Below are 14,178 nucleotides of genomic sequence, written 5' to 3'. Positions count from 1 at the left end.
TATATATAGTGACACCTGCTAGGAAGAGGAGACCAGGGGGAAAGCCGGCAGCCCAGAGTCTGCCCTGGGGGGCTGACATCCTCACAGGGGAGAGGCAGGCCTGCATTGAAGCTGGGAGCACTCCCAAGCACCTCAGTCAAAGTGGGTGCTGGAGAGTCGCTGGGGAAGGGCCTCTGGTGGGGGGTGGCCATTGGTGCTGAGGCAAGAAGGGATGAAAGAGGATAGCTAGGTGGGTGGGCAGGGAGAGTGGCAATAGAGCTTGGAGGCAAGGGAAGGCCTGCCTGGTGCAGAGGAAGAGGCAGAGAAGAGGGCCAGACAGAACAAAGTCTCTGGCCCAGCAGGGAGGGTGACCCTTGGGAGAGTTCAGCCTGCCTTGGAGGGAAATGAAGGGCCCACAAAGACTCAGAAAAGCCCTGAGGCAACAGAAGAAACCCATGAAACACAGCCTCAGTTCTTAGGTGAGGGTAGCAGAAGAAGCTCAAGTGTAAGCAGATCTGGAGAGGCCTGAGATGGGCCTATTGCAGAAAGGCCAGTCTCTGGGCTGGGTCGTGCACTCCAGGTGGCAGAAGTCAGATCTTATATTCAGTTGGTCAAAAAAGTCTATTTGGGTATTTCTGTAACATGTAATGGAAAAATCCGAACTTTGGGAACAAACCAATACTTTTTTGAACACACACTAGACACACTAAAAAATGACAGTGGACCAGTTAAGGGCTGGCCTGGGCCCTGTTCACTTTTGCTTACTTTGATTTTCCCCAACCACATGGTAGTAAATGAAAACCCAATTGCACAGCTTCCAGAACCAAGAATAAGAACTTGCCTGGAGGAGCTGGGTAGCTCAAAGTTTAATTAAGAGTGTGCTCAAGGAGTAATGAAGTGCTAAGGGGCAGGGTGGGGAGGTGACTAGAGAGCTGGGAGAGGGTGAGATTCTAACCACAGAGCCATAATCTCCACTCTGAGACGGGCTCCCAGGTCAGGCCTGAAGGAGCCAGGCTCCAGGAAGGGGCTGGGATTCAAGGACCCTGGGTTTCTTTCCCACCTGGATCTCCTCCTCCAGCCTGGCAATGGCCTGCCAAATCCTGGGTTATCTGCCCTTGTGAAGAGAGGCCCCCTAACTCAGCATGAACACAGTGACTATTTAAGAGTATAGTTTTCACTGTAGTCAACTTGTCATCTTGCTTTTGATCTAAAAATTGTTTAAGTAAATTATGTCATTATTGTGGTGTTTTATTAGTCACTTTACAGAAAGTTAAATGCTAAAATGGTCCAGTTCACTCTGCTAAAAAGGAAGCTTTAAGAGTTCATGGAGGGACTTCCCTGTTAGTCCAGTGGTTAAGACTGCACCTCCCGAAGCAGGGGGCTGGGGTTCGATCCCTGGTCCGGGAGCTAAGGTCCCATATCCCTTGTGGCCAAAAAGCCGAAACATAAAAAAATAGAAAAAATATTGTAACAAATTCAATAAAGACTTTAAAAAATGGTCCACATCAAAAGAAAATCTTTAAAAATCTATAAAAAAGAAAAAAGTTTATGGAAACATGAGATGTCTACAGAGTTTAGAAAGGGAAGATGGTTTCTTGAAAACCCTGTTGGGCACATTCAGGTAATGAGCTTAATGTGGCGCAGGCATAGAGGAAGCCCCTTCTGTTAGCTGGAGCTGCTGTTAATATTTCCTATGGACTATTGTTAAATAGCTGCTCCAGATGAAAAATTTAAGCTAAAACAAGAGAAAAGCCAAAACAAATTCCACATCCATTAAAGAGTAGCCAGGAGAAATACTCACTTTTCATAGGACTTAATTGCCTGTTCCACTTTCTGCTTGTAGATATTGAGCTTCACTCCTTGGGGGTTAATTAAAGTCATCTTATTTGTGTCACTGCACACATGTGCCAGAGGGAACACCTATACGCCAATGTCAAAGGAAAGTGTCACTTAACATGTGCCTTCAAAACACAGTTTAATGGTTGTACAATATGTTTCTCTGGATAGAAAATCAATACTTTAGATTTGTAGAGAAATTAGAAAATATAGAAAATCAAAAATAAAGAAATAAAAATCAGAGATATCATTGCTAACCTTTTCCTTCCAATTTTTAAAACTACATATTTTAAGAATAACCATCACCTCAAAAAACTATTTCAGGAAACCCTAATCAGAATCAAGTATTCTCTTCATAAGCCTCTGTCAAACTGATGGGCATGAGCAATAAGAAATAGAATCTCATTGCTGCTACTTTGTAAATGACAGTTAGGTTCTTCCCTGATGGCTTAGATGGTGAAGAATCCACCTGCAATGCAGGAGACATAGGTTCAGTTCTTAGGTTGGGAAGATCCCCTGGAGAAGGGAATGGCATCCCACTCCAGTATTCTTGCCTGGAGAATTCCATGGACAGAGGAGTGTGGCGGGCTAGAGTCCATGGGGTCGCAAAAGTCTCAAACATGACTGAGTGACATCTTTTTCATGTACTTATTTTAAATTTGATTTTCTCTTGAGAATATATGATTACAGTTAATATCTTTGGGCCATTTTCCTTATCAATTTGTAAGAGATTCTTATACATGTAAAATAAGGACGGCTTAGTGATCAATGAAACCATGCTCTGTAAGAACAGTAGAGCACCAGAATGAGAGGGCATTTTAAAAATATTCTGTCTGCATCTGATGCTTGCTTCTTTCTGGGTTTGGGGATGTCTCTGATTCTATGCTATGTTAACAGGACCAGTAATAAATTTACTTTTTGTTGCTGCTTAGTTGCAAAGTTGTGTCCAACTCTTTCGTGACCCCATGGATTGTAGCCCACCAGACTCCTCTGTCCATGGGATTTCCTGGGCAAAAATACTGGAGTAGGCTGCCATTTCCTTCTCCAGAGGATCTTCCCAACCCAGGGATCAAACCTGGGTCTCCTACATTGGCAGGCAGTTTCTTTGCCACTGAGCCACCTGGGAAGCTCAATATTTCACTTTTACCTATTTGCATATTACTTATCCCTCCTTGAGCTTCTCTTTGTGGCTCAGCTGGTAAAGAATTAGCCTGCAATGTGGGAGACCTGGGTTCAGTCCCTGGGTTGGGAATATCTCCTGGAGAAGGGAAAGGCTACCTACTCCAGTATTCTGGCCTGGAGAATCCCATGGACTATATAGTCCATGGGGTCGCAAAGAGTCCGACACGACTGAGTGACTTTCACCTATCCCTCTTTAAGAATGTAAGCTCCCTCAGAGCAGGAACTTTGTTTCATCACCACTTTATTTCTGTCACCTGAACAGGGCCTGGCCCTCTACAAATATCTGTTGATAAAGGAATAAATGTATGTTCCTCAAAAGGTACATTCCATATCTTAATATTTACATGCAAAAGAAAGTCTAACAGGAGAAATACTGAGATACAGTGGTGTTTCAATACTGCATGTGATTCCAACCACAAGGAGCATGTAGGCATTTTAGAAATATGGGCAATCACTTTTAAGAAGTAAATTTTTATTTTCATTCCAGATGATACAGAGTTCATGTTTCCCTTTGCCTCCACATCATGCAAAAATTATATTGTTATTATTTAAGAAAAACGTATAGAAATAAAAGAAGGAAAAGAAGAAGGAAAGAAAGTAAAAGAAAGATGCATTGATATTTTCTATAGAGAAAAAGTTGAACACGTCAGCAGGACTGAAGTTGCAGGTTTGTTGACTCTTGTGTCCAAAGATGGCAGGGGTAGAGGGAGCTCAACTCCCAGGAAGCAAGTGGGACTCTGAGTCAGGCTCAGTGCCTGAAGCTGGCACTAACATGAGGTTCTCTCACCCCTGCAAGAAGGCCCTGCCTGATGAGAGACAACGCTAATGTAGCTTCACAACCAAGAACTAAACCAAGCCACCCTCAATCTGCACTAGCCCAGTATCATCATGGAATAAGACCTGTAAATGCCAATGACCGGGGAGTAAGGGGATGCATTTAGGTAACTGCAAAAAAAAGAAGGCAGAGGAAAAAACAGATTTTTTAAGTCTTATTAAAAATGAGCCAACAAACTAAAATTCCTAAACACACACACACACAAATACCCTAAATGGTAGCTGAGCAAATCAACAATCTGAATATCAATTCACTTGAGTAGAAATTAATTTTATGACCACCTAACAATAATTTTATATTAATTATGATTAGAATTAGTGATTAAGTTGCTCAAAGATGTAACAGTCATAAGAAAGTGTAAGAACAAACAGATGTGCCATGAAAACAAATGGATGAGAAAAAGAACAATATTTTGAATAATAAAATAACATGAAGAAAAGAGACATTGAAATTGAAAAAACTATGTATGTTGATTTTGCAATTAAAACCCCAAGACCAAAACAAACAAAATAACCAAAGATTCAGGAAACTGAGAAGGAAGCAATTAAGTTAGGCTGAATAGTCAAACCTTGCTACTTGTCAGACAAAAGAATTCATCATGTGACCTCTAAGCAAGCTTTGTCCAAGAGAAGGAGCCAGAACAGTGGGTTAAAAGGTGAGTTGAGGTGGTGGAGCAGTTAAGGGTCTGCCTGTTAATTTCGGGGACATGGATTTGATCCCTGGTCAGGGAAGGGTCCACATGCTGCAGACCAGCTAAGCCCACGCGCCCTAGATCCCATGCTCTGAAACAAGAGAAGCCCACGTGACGCAACTAGAGAAGGCCTGTGCAAAGCAATGAAGACCCAGTGCAGCCAAAAACCAATCAATCAATCAAATCAAATAAAAAATAAAGGTGAGTTGACTGGACTTTGAAAACTGAAAGAACTTTACAAAAGTGAAAAAGAAAAACATACAAACAAAACCCACCATCTTTTAAAATACCACATAAACTTGTAGAGGTAAAAAAAACAGCCTCAAAAAAAGTGAAAGATCCTACACTCTTATCTCTCCTGGGAAAAAGTTCCCTCTAGAAGTCTATAAATAGCTCTTCAAATTGCCAACTTATGGCTCAACTGCAAATCAACACCACAAAGTATAGCAACATTATATTACTTCATCAGGATCCGCTGGACCCCTGCCAGAAGGTGTAAAGAAAACCCTTTGTTTAACGTTCTACCTCCCTCTTTCGTGGGTTTGGATCTCATGCCTTGCATGGCCATCTTGGACTTCAGGGTGGTAGCAGTTCAAATTTGGCTCACGTGCACCCACTCTCATTCCTTTCTGTGTGCAGATTGAGGGAAAGACAAAGTCATACTCCACACCTTCAGTCTGTGGTCTTAGTTTTTACAACATGGTGATCAGCTGAAGGTCCCATGGGATATTCTCTTTATGATGCCAAGTTTGCTGTGACTGTGAGGTCATAAAGGGCATTCTCACAGGGACTTGGGGGATCAGAATTTTGGCTGCTCAGCTTCTGTAGGGAGGCAGGTGGGGAGGGGAGTGCAGTTAATGAGGAAACTGACATTGCTTGAAAGGGAATGAAACCACTTGGTCACATGTCCTTTGAACATGTTTTACTTTTTACCTCTTATAATGGAAATCGAGCATTACTAACTTATGGCAGGGCCCTCAGGGCCCTTCTGGACAGTATTTGATAATAAAAGGGAGCCTCAAGGTATTGCCTATTTTAATCCTCTTGAGGTTAATCTAGAAGCCTTAACAAATTAATGATAATCACAGTCTGTGTGAGATTTTAACTATGAGGGAGGAAGAGCAGAGGGAGAAAGGAGGAGGTAAGAGGAGAGGGGGCAGAGAGAGAGTCACTGACGATAATTGCTGAATCCATGGATAGCCTCAATTTGGGCTGATTTATCTATATCGTAAAATACTGTGTCTTAAACTCCACCAGATTTGAGTTCTTGGTGATTGAGGAATGAAATGAGCATAACTTTGCTATTTTAAAAGATGTGTTTGCCAAGAATGTGAATGATATAACCAAAATTTTAAGAGACGTATTTAGCGTACATAAAAAATTATTCTCAAACAATAAAAGAAAAAAGTTAAATTTGGAGTACCATTTTCCCTTAGCAGTAGGCAGGTTTTTTTGTTTTTAATGTTACTGCTCTAAGTGACAGTTAAGATGTAGGAAAACAGGCACTCTCAAAATGCCAAGTAAACTGTCCAATAATGCAGGGAATAGCTCAAGTAATTGTAGTAATTCATGTTACTGAATATTAGTACAACTATTAAAATTCATCCAGAAACGGTCATTACAAGGAAATACGTGCCTAAGATATGCTAAGTGAAGAAAGTGGGGCACAGAACTGTCAGTCAGTCAGTTTAGGTCACTCAGTCATGTCCGACTCTTTGGGACCCCATGGCCTGCAGCATACCAGGCTTCCCTGTCCATCACCAACTCCCAGAGCTTGCTCAAACTCATGTTCATCGAGCTGGTGATGCCATCCAACCATCTCATCCTCTGTCTTCCCCTTCTCCTCCTGCCTTCAATCTTTCCCAGCAACAGGGTCTTTTCCAATGAGTTAGTTCTTCACATCAGGAGGCCAAAGTATTGGAGCTTCAGCTTCGGCATCAGTCCTTCCAGTGAATATTCAGGATTGATTTCCTTTAGGATTGATTGGTTTGATTACCCTGCTGTCCAAGGGACTCTCAAAAGTCTTCCCCAACACCACAGTTCAAAAGCATCAATTCTTCGGCATTCAGCTTTCTTTATGGCAACTCTCACATCCATGCATGACTACTGGAAAAAACAGCTTTTCTTCAAAGGAGCAAGCATCTTTTAATTTCATGGCTGCAGTCACCATCTGCTGTGATTTTGGAGTCCAAGAAAATAAAGTCTGTCACTGTTTCCATTGTTTCCTCACCTATTTGCCATGAAGTGATGGGACTAGATCTTAGTTTTTTGAATGCTGAGTTTTAAGCCAGCTTTTTCACTCTCCTCCTTCACTTTCTTCAAGAGCTCTCTTTGTTTTCTGCCATAAGGGTGGTGTTATCAGCATATCTGAGGTTACTGATATTTCTCCCAGCAATCTTGATTCCAACTTGTGCTTCATCCAGTCTGGCATTTCTCATGCTGTACTGTGCATATAAGTTAAATAAGCAAGGTGACAATATACAGCCTTGATGTACTGCTTTCCCAATTTGGAACCAGTCCATTGTTCCATATCCAGTTTTACCTGTTGCTTCTTGACCTGCATACAAGTTTCTCAGGAGGCAGGTAAGGCGGTCTGGTATTCCCATCTCTTTAAGAATTTTCCACAGTTTGTTGTGATCCACACAGTCAAAGGCTTTAGTGTAGTCAATGAAACAGAAGTAGATGTTTTGCTAGGATTCTCTTGCTTTTTCTATGATCCATTGGCTGTTGGCTATTTGACTTCCTCTGCCTTTTCTAAATCCAGCTTGTAGGTCTAGAAGTCCTCGGTTCACGTACTGTGGAAGCCTAGCTTGGAGAATTTTGAGCATTACTTTGCTAGCGTGTGAGGTGAGTTCTCAGATTCTTTGGCATTGCCTTTCTGAACTGTTGGCACTGTTATTAGTTATAACTGTAGGCACTGTTATTAGTTGTTAGAGTAGTCCAGACCAGAAGAATTCGACCAGACCACATTCTGGCTCTGTTTATAAGCAATCCCACAACATTTTGAAAATGAGAAAATGGTGCAAACTGGTGTTTATATATTTATCATTCAGCACTGACTGAATTCAACAACTTCACTGTTTTTCAACTAAATCATTTCCTATACATGTCCCAGAGCTTGCTGCCAGATTGGGCAAGGAGAGGTCTGACTGGATGTGAGTAATGAAAATGCAAAGGCTGTGCACATCCTGCACAGATGCAGTGGCTTCAAAGTTGTACAAATTTCTGAGTGCTAAAGCTTAAACCTCTGCTTATATTTACTTACTTAAACAAATTATGTTTATTTAATTTTTGGCCATACTCCATGGCATGTGGGATCTTAGTTCCCTGACCAGGGATCAAACAGGAACCCCCTGAATTAGAAGGCAGAGTCTTTAGCCACTGCATCACTGGGGAAGTCCCAAACCTCTGCTTTGTAAATAGAGCCATTTCCAGGTTTCCATAGAGCAAACTGAAGGCAGGGCCACAAAATTAACTGGCAAAGAGGTGTGTCAATAAAATCATTCATAAACCCACGAAAATACATTACTTACAACAGGGTAGGTTACATCTCACAAACTTCAATCTAAACTTTTAGAAAATAGAAGATTATTTTTTAATGTAAACTTTATAAATGAAATTTGAATTTGTAAATTTTATGAATGAAATTTTCTGGTATGGAATGATGTTCAAAATAGATTGTTGAGTAAAAATCAAGGCACAGAATATCTTCAGTTCTACTTCATTTTGTAAAACAAAACAGAGAACAAAAGACAATATATGTAATGAAAAAGCTTTGATCAGACAGTTATCAAATAATTCATCTGTGAGGAATTATATTCTAATGTATGATTCTTTTCTACTTATCTGTATTTTCCAATTTTTCTACACAATGAATACATATAGTTTTTGTATTAACTGTTCTTTTAAATTCTTAATTAACTTTTCTATCAACACAGTTTTCAATGCTATCATATTTGAAAGCAGCAAAATGTTATGCCCTTAGCAGCATCCCTAACATTCCTTGTTAGCTAAATGATGAGATAAACAGTCACTCACTAGGTTGCTGTAAGTTTTAGATCAGACACTTTGATGAGATAAAATGCTTCTCTCAGAATCTTGTATGAGGGACTTTCCTGAGGTCCAGTGCCAAAGACTCCATACTCCCAACACAGGGGGCCTGGGTTTGCCAATTGCTGGTCAGGGAACTAGATCCCACATGCCTCAACTTAAGATCCCATACGACACAACTGACCCGGTGCAGCCAAATAAATTAATAAAAATAAATATTTAAAAAAAGAACCCAGCATGAGGGCTCCTCACATACCTGATTGAAGACCTTGCCATGGCCTGTCAGGAGTAAGTGACAGAGGTGGGTGCAAGCCCAGCCTACCTGGTCACAAGGCTATGTGCTGGACCCAGATTAGAGCAAAGCAGGAAGCTTTGATGAGATGCTGTTAAAGGTAGGATGGTGTGTGATGTTGTAGTGGCCTTTTCAATGATGCAAAAACTATTGTTTCCACATTCTTTTTTTTTCCCAAAGCAATTGGCAATAAAGAGCTTTAAATTCCAGATTCATCAAATAGCAAAAGCAGTTTTACTCTGTGTATGACTTGGTGATGAATTCATTGTTTTGAAAGAGCTAAGGTTAAAGTTATCTGGTCCGCTGAAAACTGAACATGCCGGTTAGCATCTTGTAATGAAGAGTTTCCAGGGCAACCTCTCTGCTCAACACTTCATTTCCAAGGTGATATATTTGATGCTGGTCCAGGAAACATGAAAACCAAAACAGCATTGTGTTCCAGAAGAAGAAACAGCCCATACATAAGTCATGAATGAAACAAATGGCTGGGACGAAACCAAACAATGCTTTACAATTCTACCCAGACAGACGTGGCCATACACAGGACACTGGAGTAAAAGTAAATTAAAATTCTCAGTGAAGTAGGTTAAGATTCATGTTTCCTTTTCAGCTCCATTCTACTTTTTGTCTACTTTTCAAAAAAACTGTTAGGTCCAAATATAAAAGCTATATATCTCACCCAGAGGGTTTATATTTTTCAGTCACTGTTTTCCCATTCTTTTCTTTAGTTGAGGGTCTCTTCCAGTTAGAGAAAATATTAAATAAAAGATATAAGTGTGCTTTGAGGGTGAAACTGGAATTTACTGCAGTATTATTTCCTTCATTGTCATGATTCTTGCTCCTATCAATAATGGACTGAGGAGAGCGTGTGTGTACTATGTGCTCACAGGCTTGTGGTGAGAATTTATGATGCCACAGAAGGCCCTGAGCATGAGTGCCTATGGTGGAAGGCACAGGAAAAAAATATATGTCCTGTTTCGTTGGCTTTGCTTTCTAAACAGAACCCTCAATACTCTTCCATTTATTTCCCTTCTTAAAAATCACTCAACATGTTTCGCTCTCTCAGCCCAATGTGGTTCTCTTTCTCTCCCTCTTTTTGACTTTTTCCTTTGGAGACTTTTATGATGGAAAAGATGCCACTGTATTTAGAAAGAGAAGGTAAGCAAAGGAGGATCATAATTTCCCACAAGTTCTCCCTGACCTTTGATATTGAATGATATTCTCTTATGACTCGTGACTCTGACCTAGAGGCTTTTCAGACATTTCTGCAGCTCCACACTGCCATCCATTAGCAAGGAGCCATAAACTGCCAACCAAACAGAGGCCAATTTCTTCTCAGCTTAGAAGCAAAAACGCTTAAGAGCTTCTCCCTCTGCTTTTCATTGTCTTTACAAATGATTTTTTCCCAATGGCTGAAATACATTTCTATTACAACTGTACAAGACATTAAATGGATTACTTTCTATGTAAGCAGGAAATGAAAAGTACATCAAGCAGGGACATATAGAAAATCACTTTTACCTCATCAAAGACTTTGGAAACAACGTGCTTGTCCAGAACAGGGACGTAGGTGGAGCTATGAGGAATGGCAGCCATGGACAAAGCATCCATGATGGTGAGCTTCTTGGCCGCCAAGCCGTGGATCTTGAGCCAGGTTGCTGAAGACATTTCTGCAGAACTAAGAACATGAGACTGTGACGTTTTAAGACATATCAAACAAAAACATAACAAGCCTGGCCTAGTAAAATTGAAGTACTCACTCTTGGTCATAAACTTGGCTTCCTTCTTGAGTCAATCTTTCTAATGACTTGTCATCTGGAAACTCATTTGTCAGCAGGATGCCCATTTCTGTAGAAAAGAAAATGGAAGCTGTATAATTTCCTCACATGTGGGGTTCATATCAAAATGCAAAAGGATCACACTCATCTCTGGGTTCAGTTGTGTCTGAGGACTAATGAATGGACTATATTTCCAAGAGCTGATCTCTCAGAGTGGGTTATAGGCAAGATGAATTTGCAATGGACACTAAAGGCTGATGCATGGGTAATAGGGTACTCACATTGTTTAACTAATCTATCTCACCCCATACCCACTGAGATCTCCCTCTGTGGAAGGATACTGCTGCTACTGCTGCTAAGTCACTTCAGTCGTGTCAGACTCTTTGTGACCCTATAGAGCCAGCCCACCAGGCTCCCCCATCCCTGGGATTCTCCAGGCAAGAACACTGGAGTGGGTTGCCATTTCCTTCTCCAATGTATGAAAGTGAAAAGTGAAAGTGAAGTTGCTCAAGTCGTGTCTGACCCTCAGCGACCCCATGGACTGCAGCCCACCAGGCTCCTCTGTCCATGGGATTTCCAGGCAGGTGTACTGGAGTGGGGTGCCATTGCCTTCTCCTGTGGAAGGATGAGATGGACTCATTCTCTCACACTCCAGAAAATGTATCTTCTAAATGTCAAATAAGAATGTCATGAGCCAATAATTATTCAGTGTTGCCCTCATTAGACTCCCCCCAGACTACACAGGACAGCCTTGTTCAACATTTCAGTTTTTGACAGTTTAGTCCCTGATTCCTCAGCTCTATGTGGAAAACCAAAATCCCTACTAAGTCCTATTTAGTTGTCAGTTCAAATTTTCAAACTATTATTTGGAATTTTTAATGTCTATTTTTATAGAAGCTTGGATTTACAAATGAAAAGCAATATTAGCTAATTGAATTAGTAGAAGAAGGGGTGTTTGGGAGTGAGCTAGTTAAATGCCTAAGAAATCACATCCCAGTCATCATATGGTAATCCTTTTAAAGGACTGTGCACGTAGAAGATTTAGGAAATATGGCAGGTTAATTAAAATTGAGGAAAAGGCACCCCACAGATCAGCACTGAAGAACACAGGGTTTGATTAAGCTATGGCTCAGTAACAGCAGGTATAAATTTGTCCCTCATGCACTTTCTCCTACTTAAGGGGTTGTGCGGATGTGCGTGTTTAGCCAGGGGCTTATTATTTATTAACCCTATGAAACATAGGGAAAAGTGCTACAGGAATTAAAATGTTAGGAAATTAAGTCTTTAAATTTACTATTTTAAAAATAATGATATTATCAATAAAAACTGAGTGGAAAAGTCAAACTTTCCTCATATTTAGCTCCCATAAGGCTGACAATATAGATCAGAGAGGTGCTCGTCAGATGGTACCACCTGTGAATGAATGGAAGAAAATAAACCAACTGTGAAGTACTAGGTTTTCAAATTCAAAACACGGAGTGGCAGCCAGCACCACCGCTAGTGCCAGTGGTTACATGAGCCAAGGGTGTATTAAACAACCAGGGAAGGATAAATGCAAGTCTGGCCCTAAGGAAGTCCAGCTCACTAAAGCAAGACAACCTGGCTTACAAGGGAGTCCTTCGAAGAGGTATAAACCTAGACTCACTTAAAAATGATTTGTATCCTCTCAAACTCTCTCTCCTCAGCTCTTTCAGAAGACGCACTGGGGAGGGGAGACCAGCTTGGGCTTCCTGATGTATAGACCCTCAATAGCTTACCCCTGTCACTTGGCATGTTCCAGCTGCTAGAACTGGAAAGCCTGTCCTTCCTCTCACTGCAGGCTGAGCTCTTGAGGGTGGTCAGCTGGCTTCTGAGCAGGCTGGTTTTGGTTGGTTCTGTGGGTGTCACAGGGAGAAGGGTTAAAGGAATTTGGGATGGAAGGAGGTGCTTCAGGAGATGCAGCTATGTCCTTGGAGACTTTAAAAAGAAAGCAGGTTTAGTCTCCCAACCCTCAGGGGGACAGTGCTGCCACCAAGTAGATGCTGTGTAATGGTGGATTCTACTGATCTGAGTTCAAGCTCTGCCCCTCCCGGATAGAGATCTGCTTCTGAGTTCCTTCAGCTTGTTGGCAGAAATTATTTCCTTGTGGTTGGAGGACTTAGGTCCCTTTTCCTTGCTGGCTGTTACGTAGGGGTCTCAGCTTCTCAATCACCCCCATTCCTATTCATGGACCCCTCCATCTTCAAGCCAGCAGTGGCACACTGTTTCCCCTCTTGCCCCAAATCTCTCTGACTTCCTCTTCTGCCACCATCTGGTAAAAGCTCCCACATTCAGGGGCTCATGTGAGTACACGGGGCTCTCCTAGGAACCCTGACTGAGGATCACATAACATAATCAAGGGAGTGATGTCCATTACCTTCACAGGGTGCACGGTTTAGAGCGGGACCTCTTTGTAGGTCATTTTAGAAGCTCTGCCCACCACAGCTGCTGTCTACACTTTTATTTGCATTATTTTCTACCCTCTTGTTGGGCCCTTTCAAATAGCAAGTAGACACTTAGTAAATAATGACACTGAATCTGTGTGCTTTAGATAGAGCAGGGTTCCCCAATCTTTGGGATCTAATGCATAATGATCTGAGGTGGAGCTGATGTAATAATAGAAACAAAGTGCACAAGAAATGAAATGCATTTGAATCATCCACAAACCATCCCTGCTCCCCCAACCCCAGTCCGTGGAAAAATGGGTTTCCATGAAACTGGTCACTGGTGCCAAAAAGGTTGGGGATTACTGCTTCAGAGGATAATGCATTTGCACCAAGATATTTGATTACTTTCCCATGGGATCACAGAAACCACACTAATTGTAATTGTTGTCTGTACTTTGTGATCTGGAGGCCTTTATGTAGTACCAAAGATTTATGTAGAATTCGTAAACAAAATGTGTCCTGTTTTCAACAAGAAGGGACTTATCCTTTCTTACAAGAAATTAGAGTGAAAATTAGCTAATAATCTGCATTGCCCTAAACACAGAAAGATAACCCCAGTAGTTTCCATGTGTGGAGTTAGGAGTGTGCTATGTGATAGTCACTGTTTTTCTAGGCAACAAATAGGGTGATTCCTGTCTCCACTGCCTCTGTAACAAGGAATTTGGAAGGATAAATTTTCTAGGGAGCTGTGTCTGTGAGCAAAAGAGACAAATGATCCACATAGGAGAGGTGAACGCCTGTTCCTCACTATACCAGCAGGCCATCTTGATCAAAATTGCTGGGTAGAAACAACAGATGTGTCCAAATGAAAATGAAATTTAGCTCCCAAAGTTTCCAGACATGAAAACTTTACTATTCCCAAATGGCAAATAATGAGTGAAGACATATTTATCTGGCAGTGGATTCAAGCATTTAACTACTCCCCCAGCTCTGCATAGTCTAACACCACATTTCATCACTATTCTAAATTAAAAATTGAATCAGAAAACAATTTGGCACAGGGCTGCCTAACAATAGCAACAATCCCAAATCTAAGTGAAATGGTGCAAGTGACAAAAGGCCATTAAAAC

The 14,178-nt window shown here is 41.3% G+C and overlaps 1 protein-coding gene across 1 annotated transcript in view; it reads right to left on the bottom strand.

Annotated features, from left to right (window-relative positions):
- Positions 1 to 14,178, bottom strand: part of VWA3B (von Willebrand factor A domain containing 3B) — a 179,413-nt gene that overhangs the window by 52,970 nt on the left and 112,265 nt on the right. The window contains exons 16-19 of the mRNA XM_052649405.1: positions 12,401 to 12,517; positions 10,626 to 10,713; positions 10,387 to 10,543; positions 1,781 to 1,899 (exon numbers count right to left, since the gene is read on the bottom strand). Coding sequence (XP_052505365.1) covers positions 1,781 to 1,899; positions 10,387 to 10,543; positions 10,626 to 10,713; positions 12,401 to 12,517 — 481 coding nt within the window. The remainder of the gene's footprint in view (positions 1 to 1,780; positions 1,900 to 10,386; positions 10,544 to 10,625; positions 10,714 to 12,400; positions 12,518 to 14,178) is intronic.

This window comes from Budorcas taxicolor, chromosome 11 (genome assembly GCF_023091745.1).
Source record: "Budorcas taxicolor isolate Tak-1 chromosome 11, Takin1.1, whole genome shotgun sequence".
In the NCBI taxonomy this organism is placed as follows: Eukaryota; Metazoa; Chordata; class Mammalia; order Artiodactyla; family Bovidae; genus Budorcas; species Budorcas taxicolor.
Note: the sequence above shows the minus strand (reverse complement) of the source record. Positions and strands in the feature narration are given on the sequence as shown.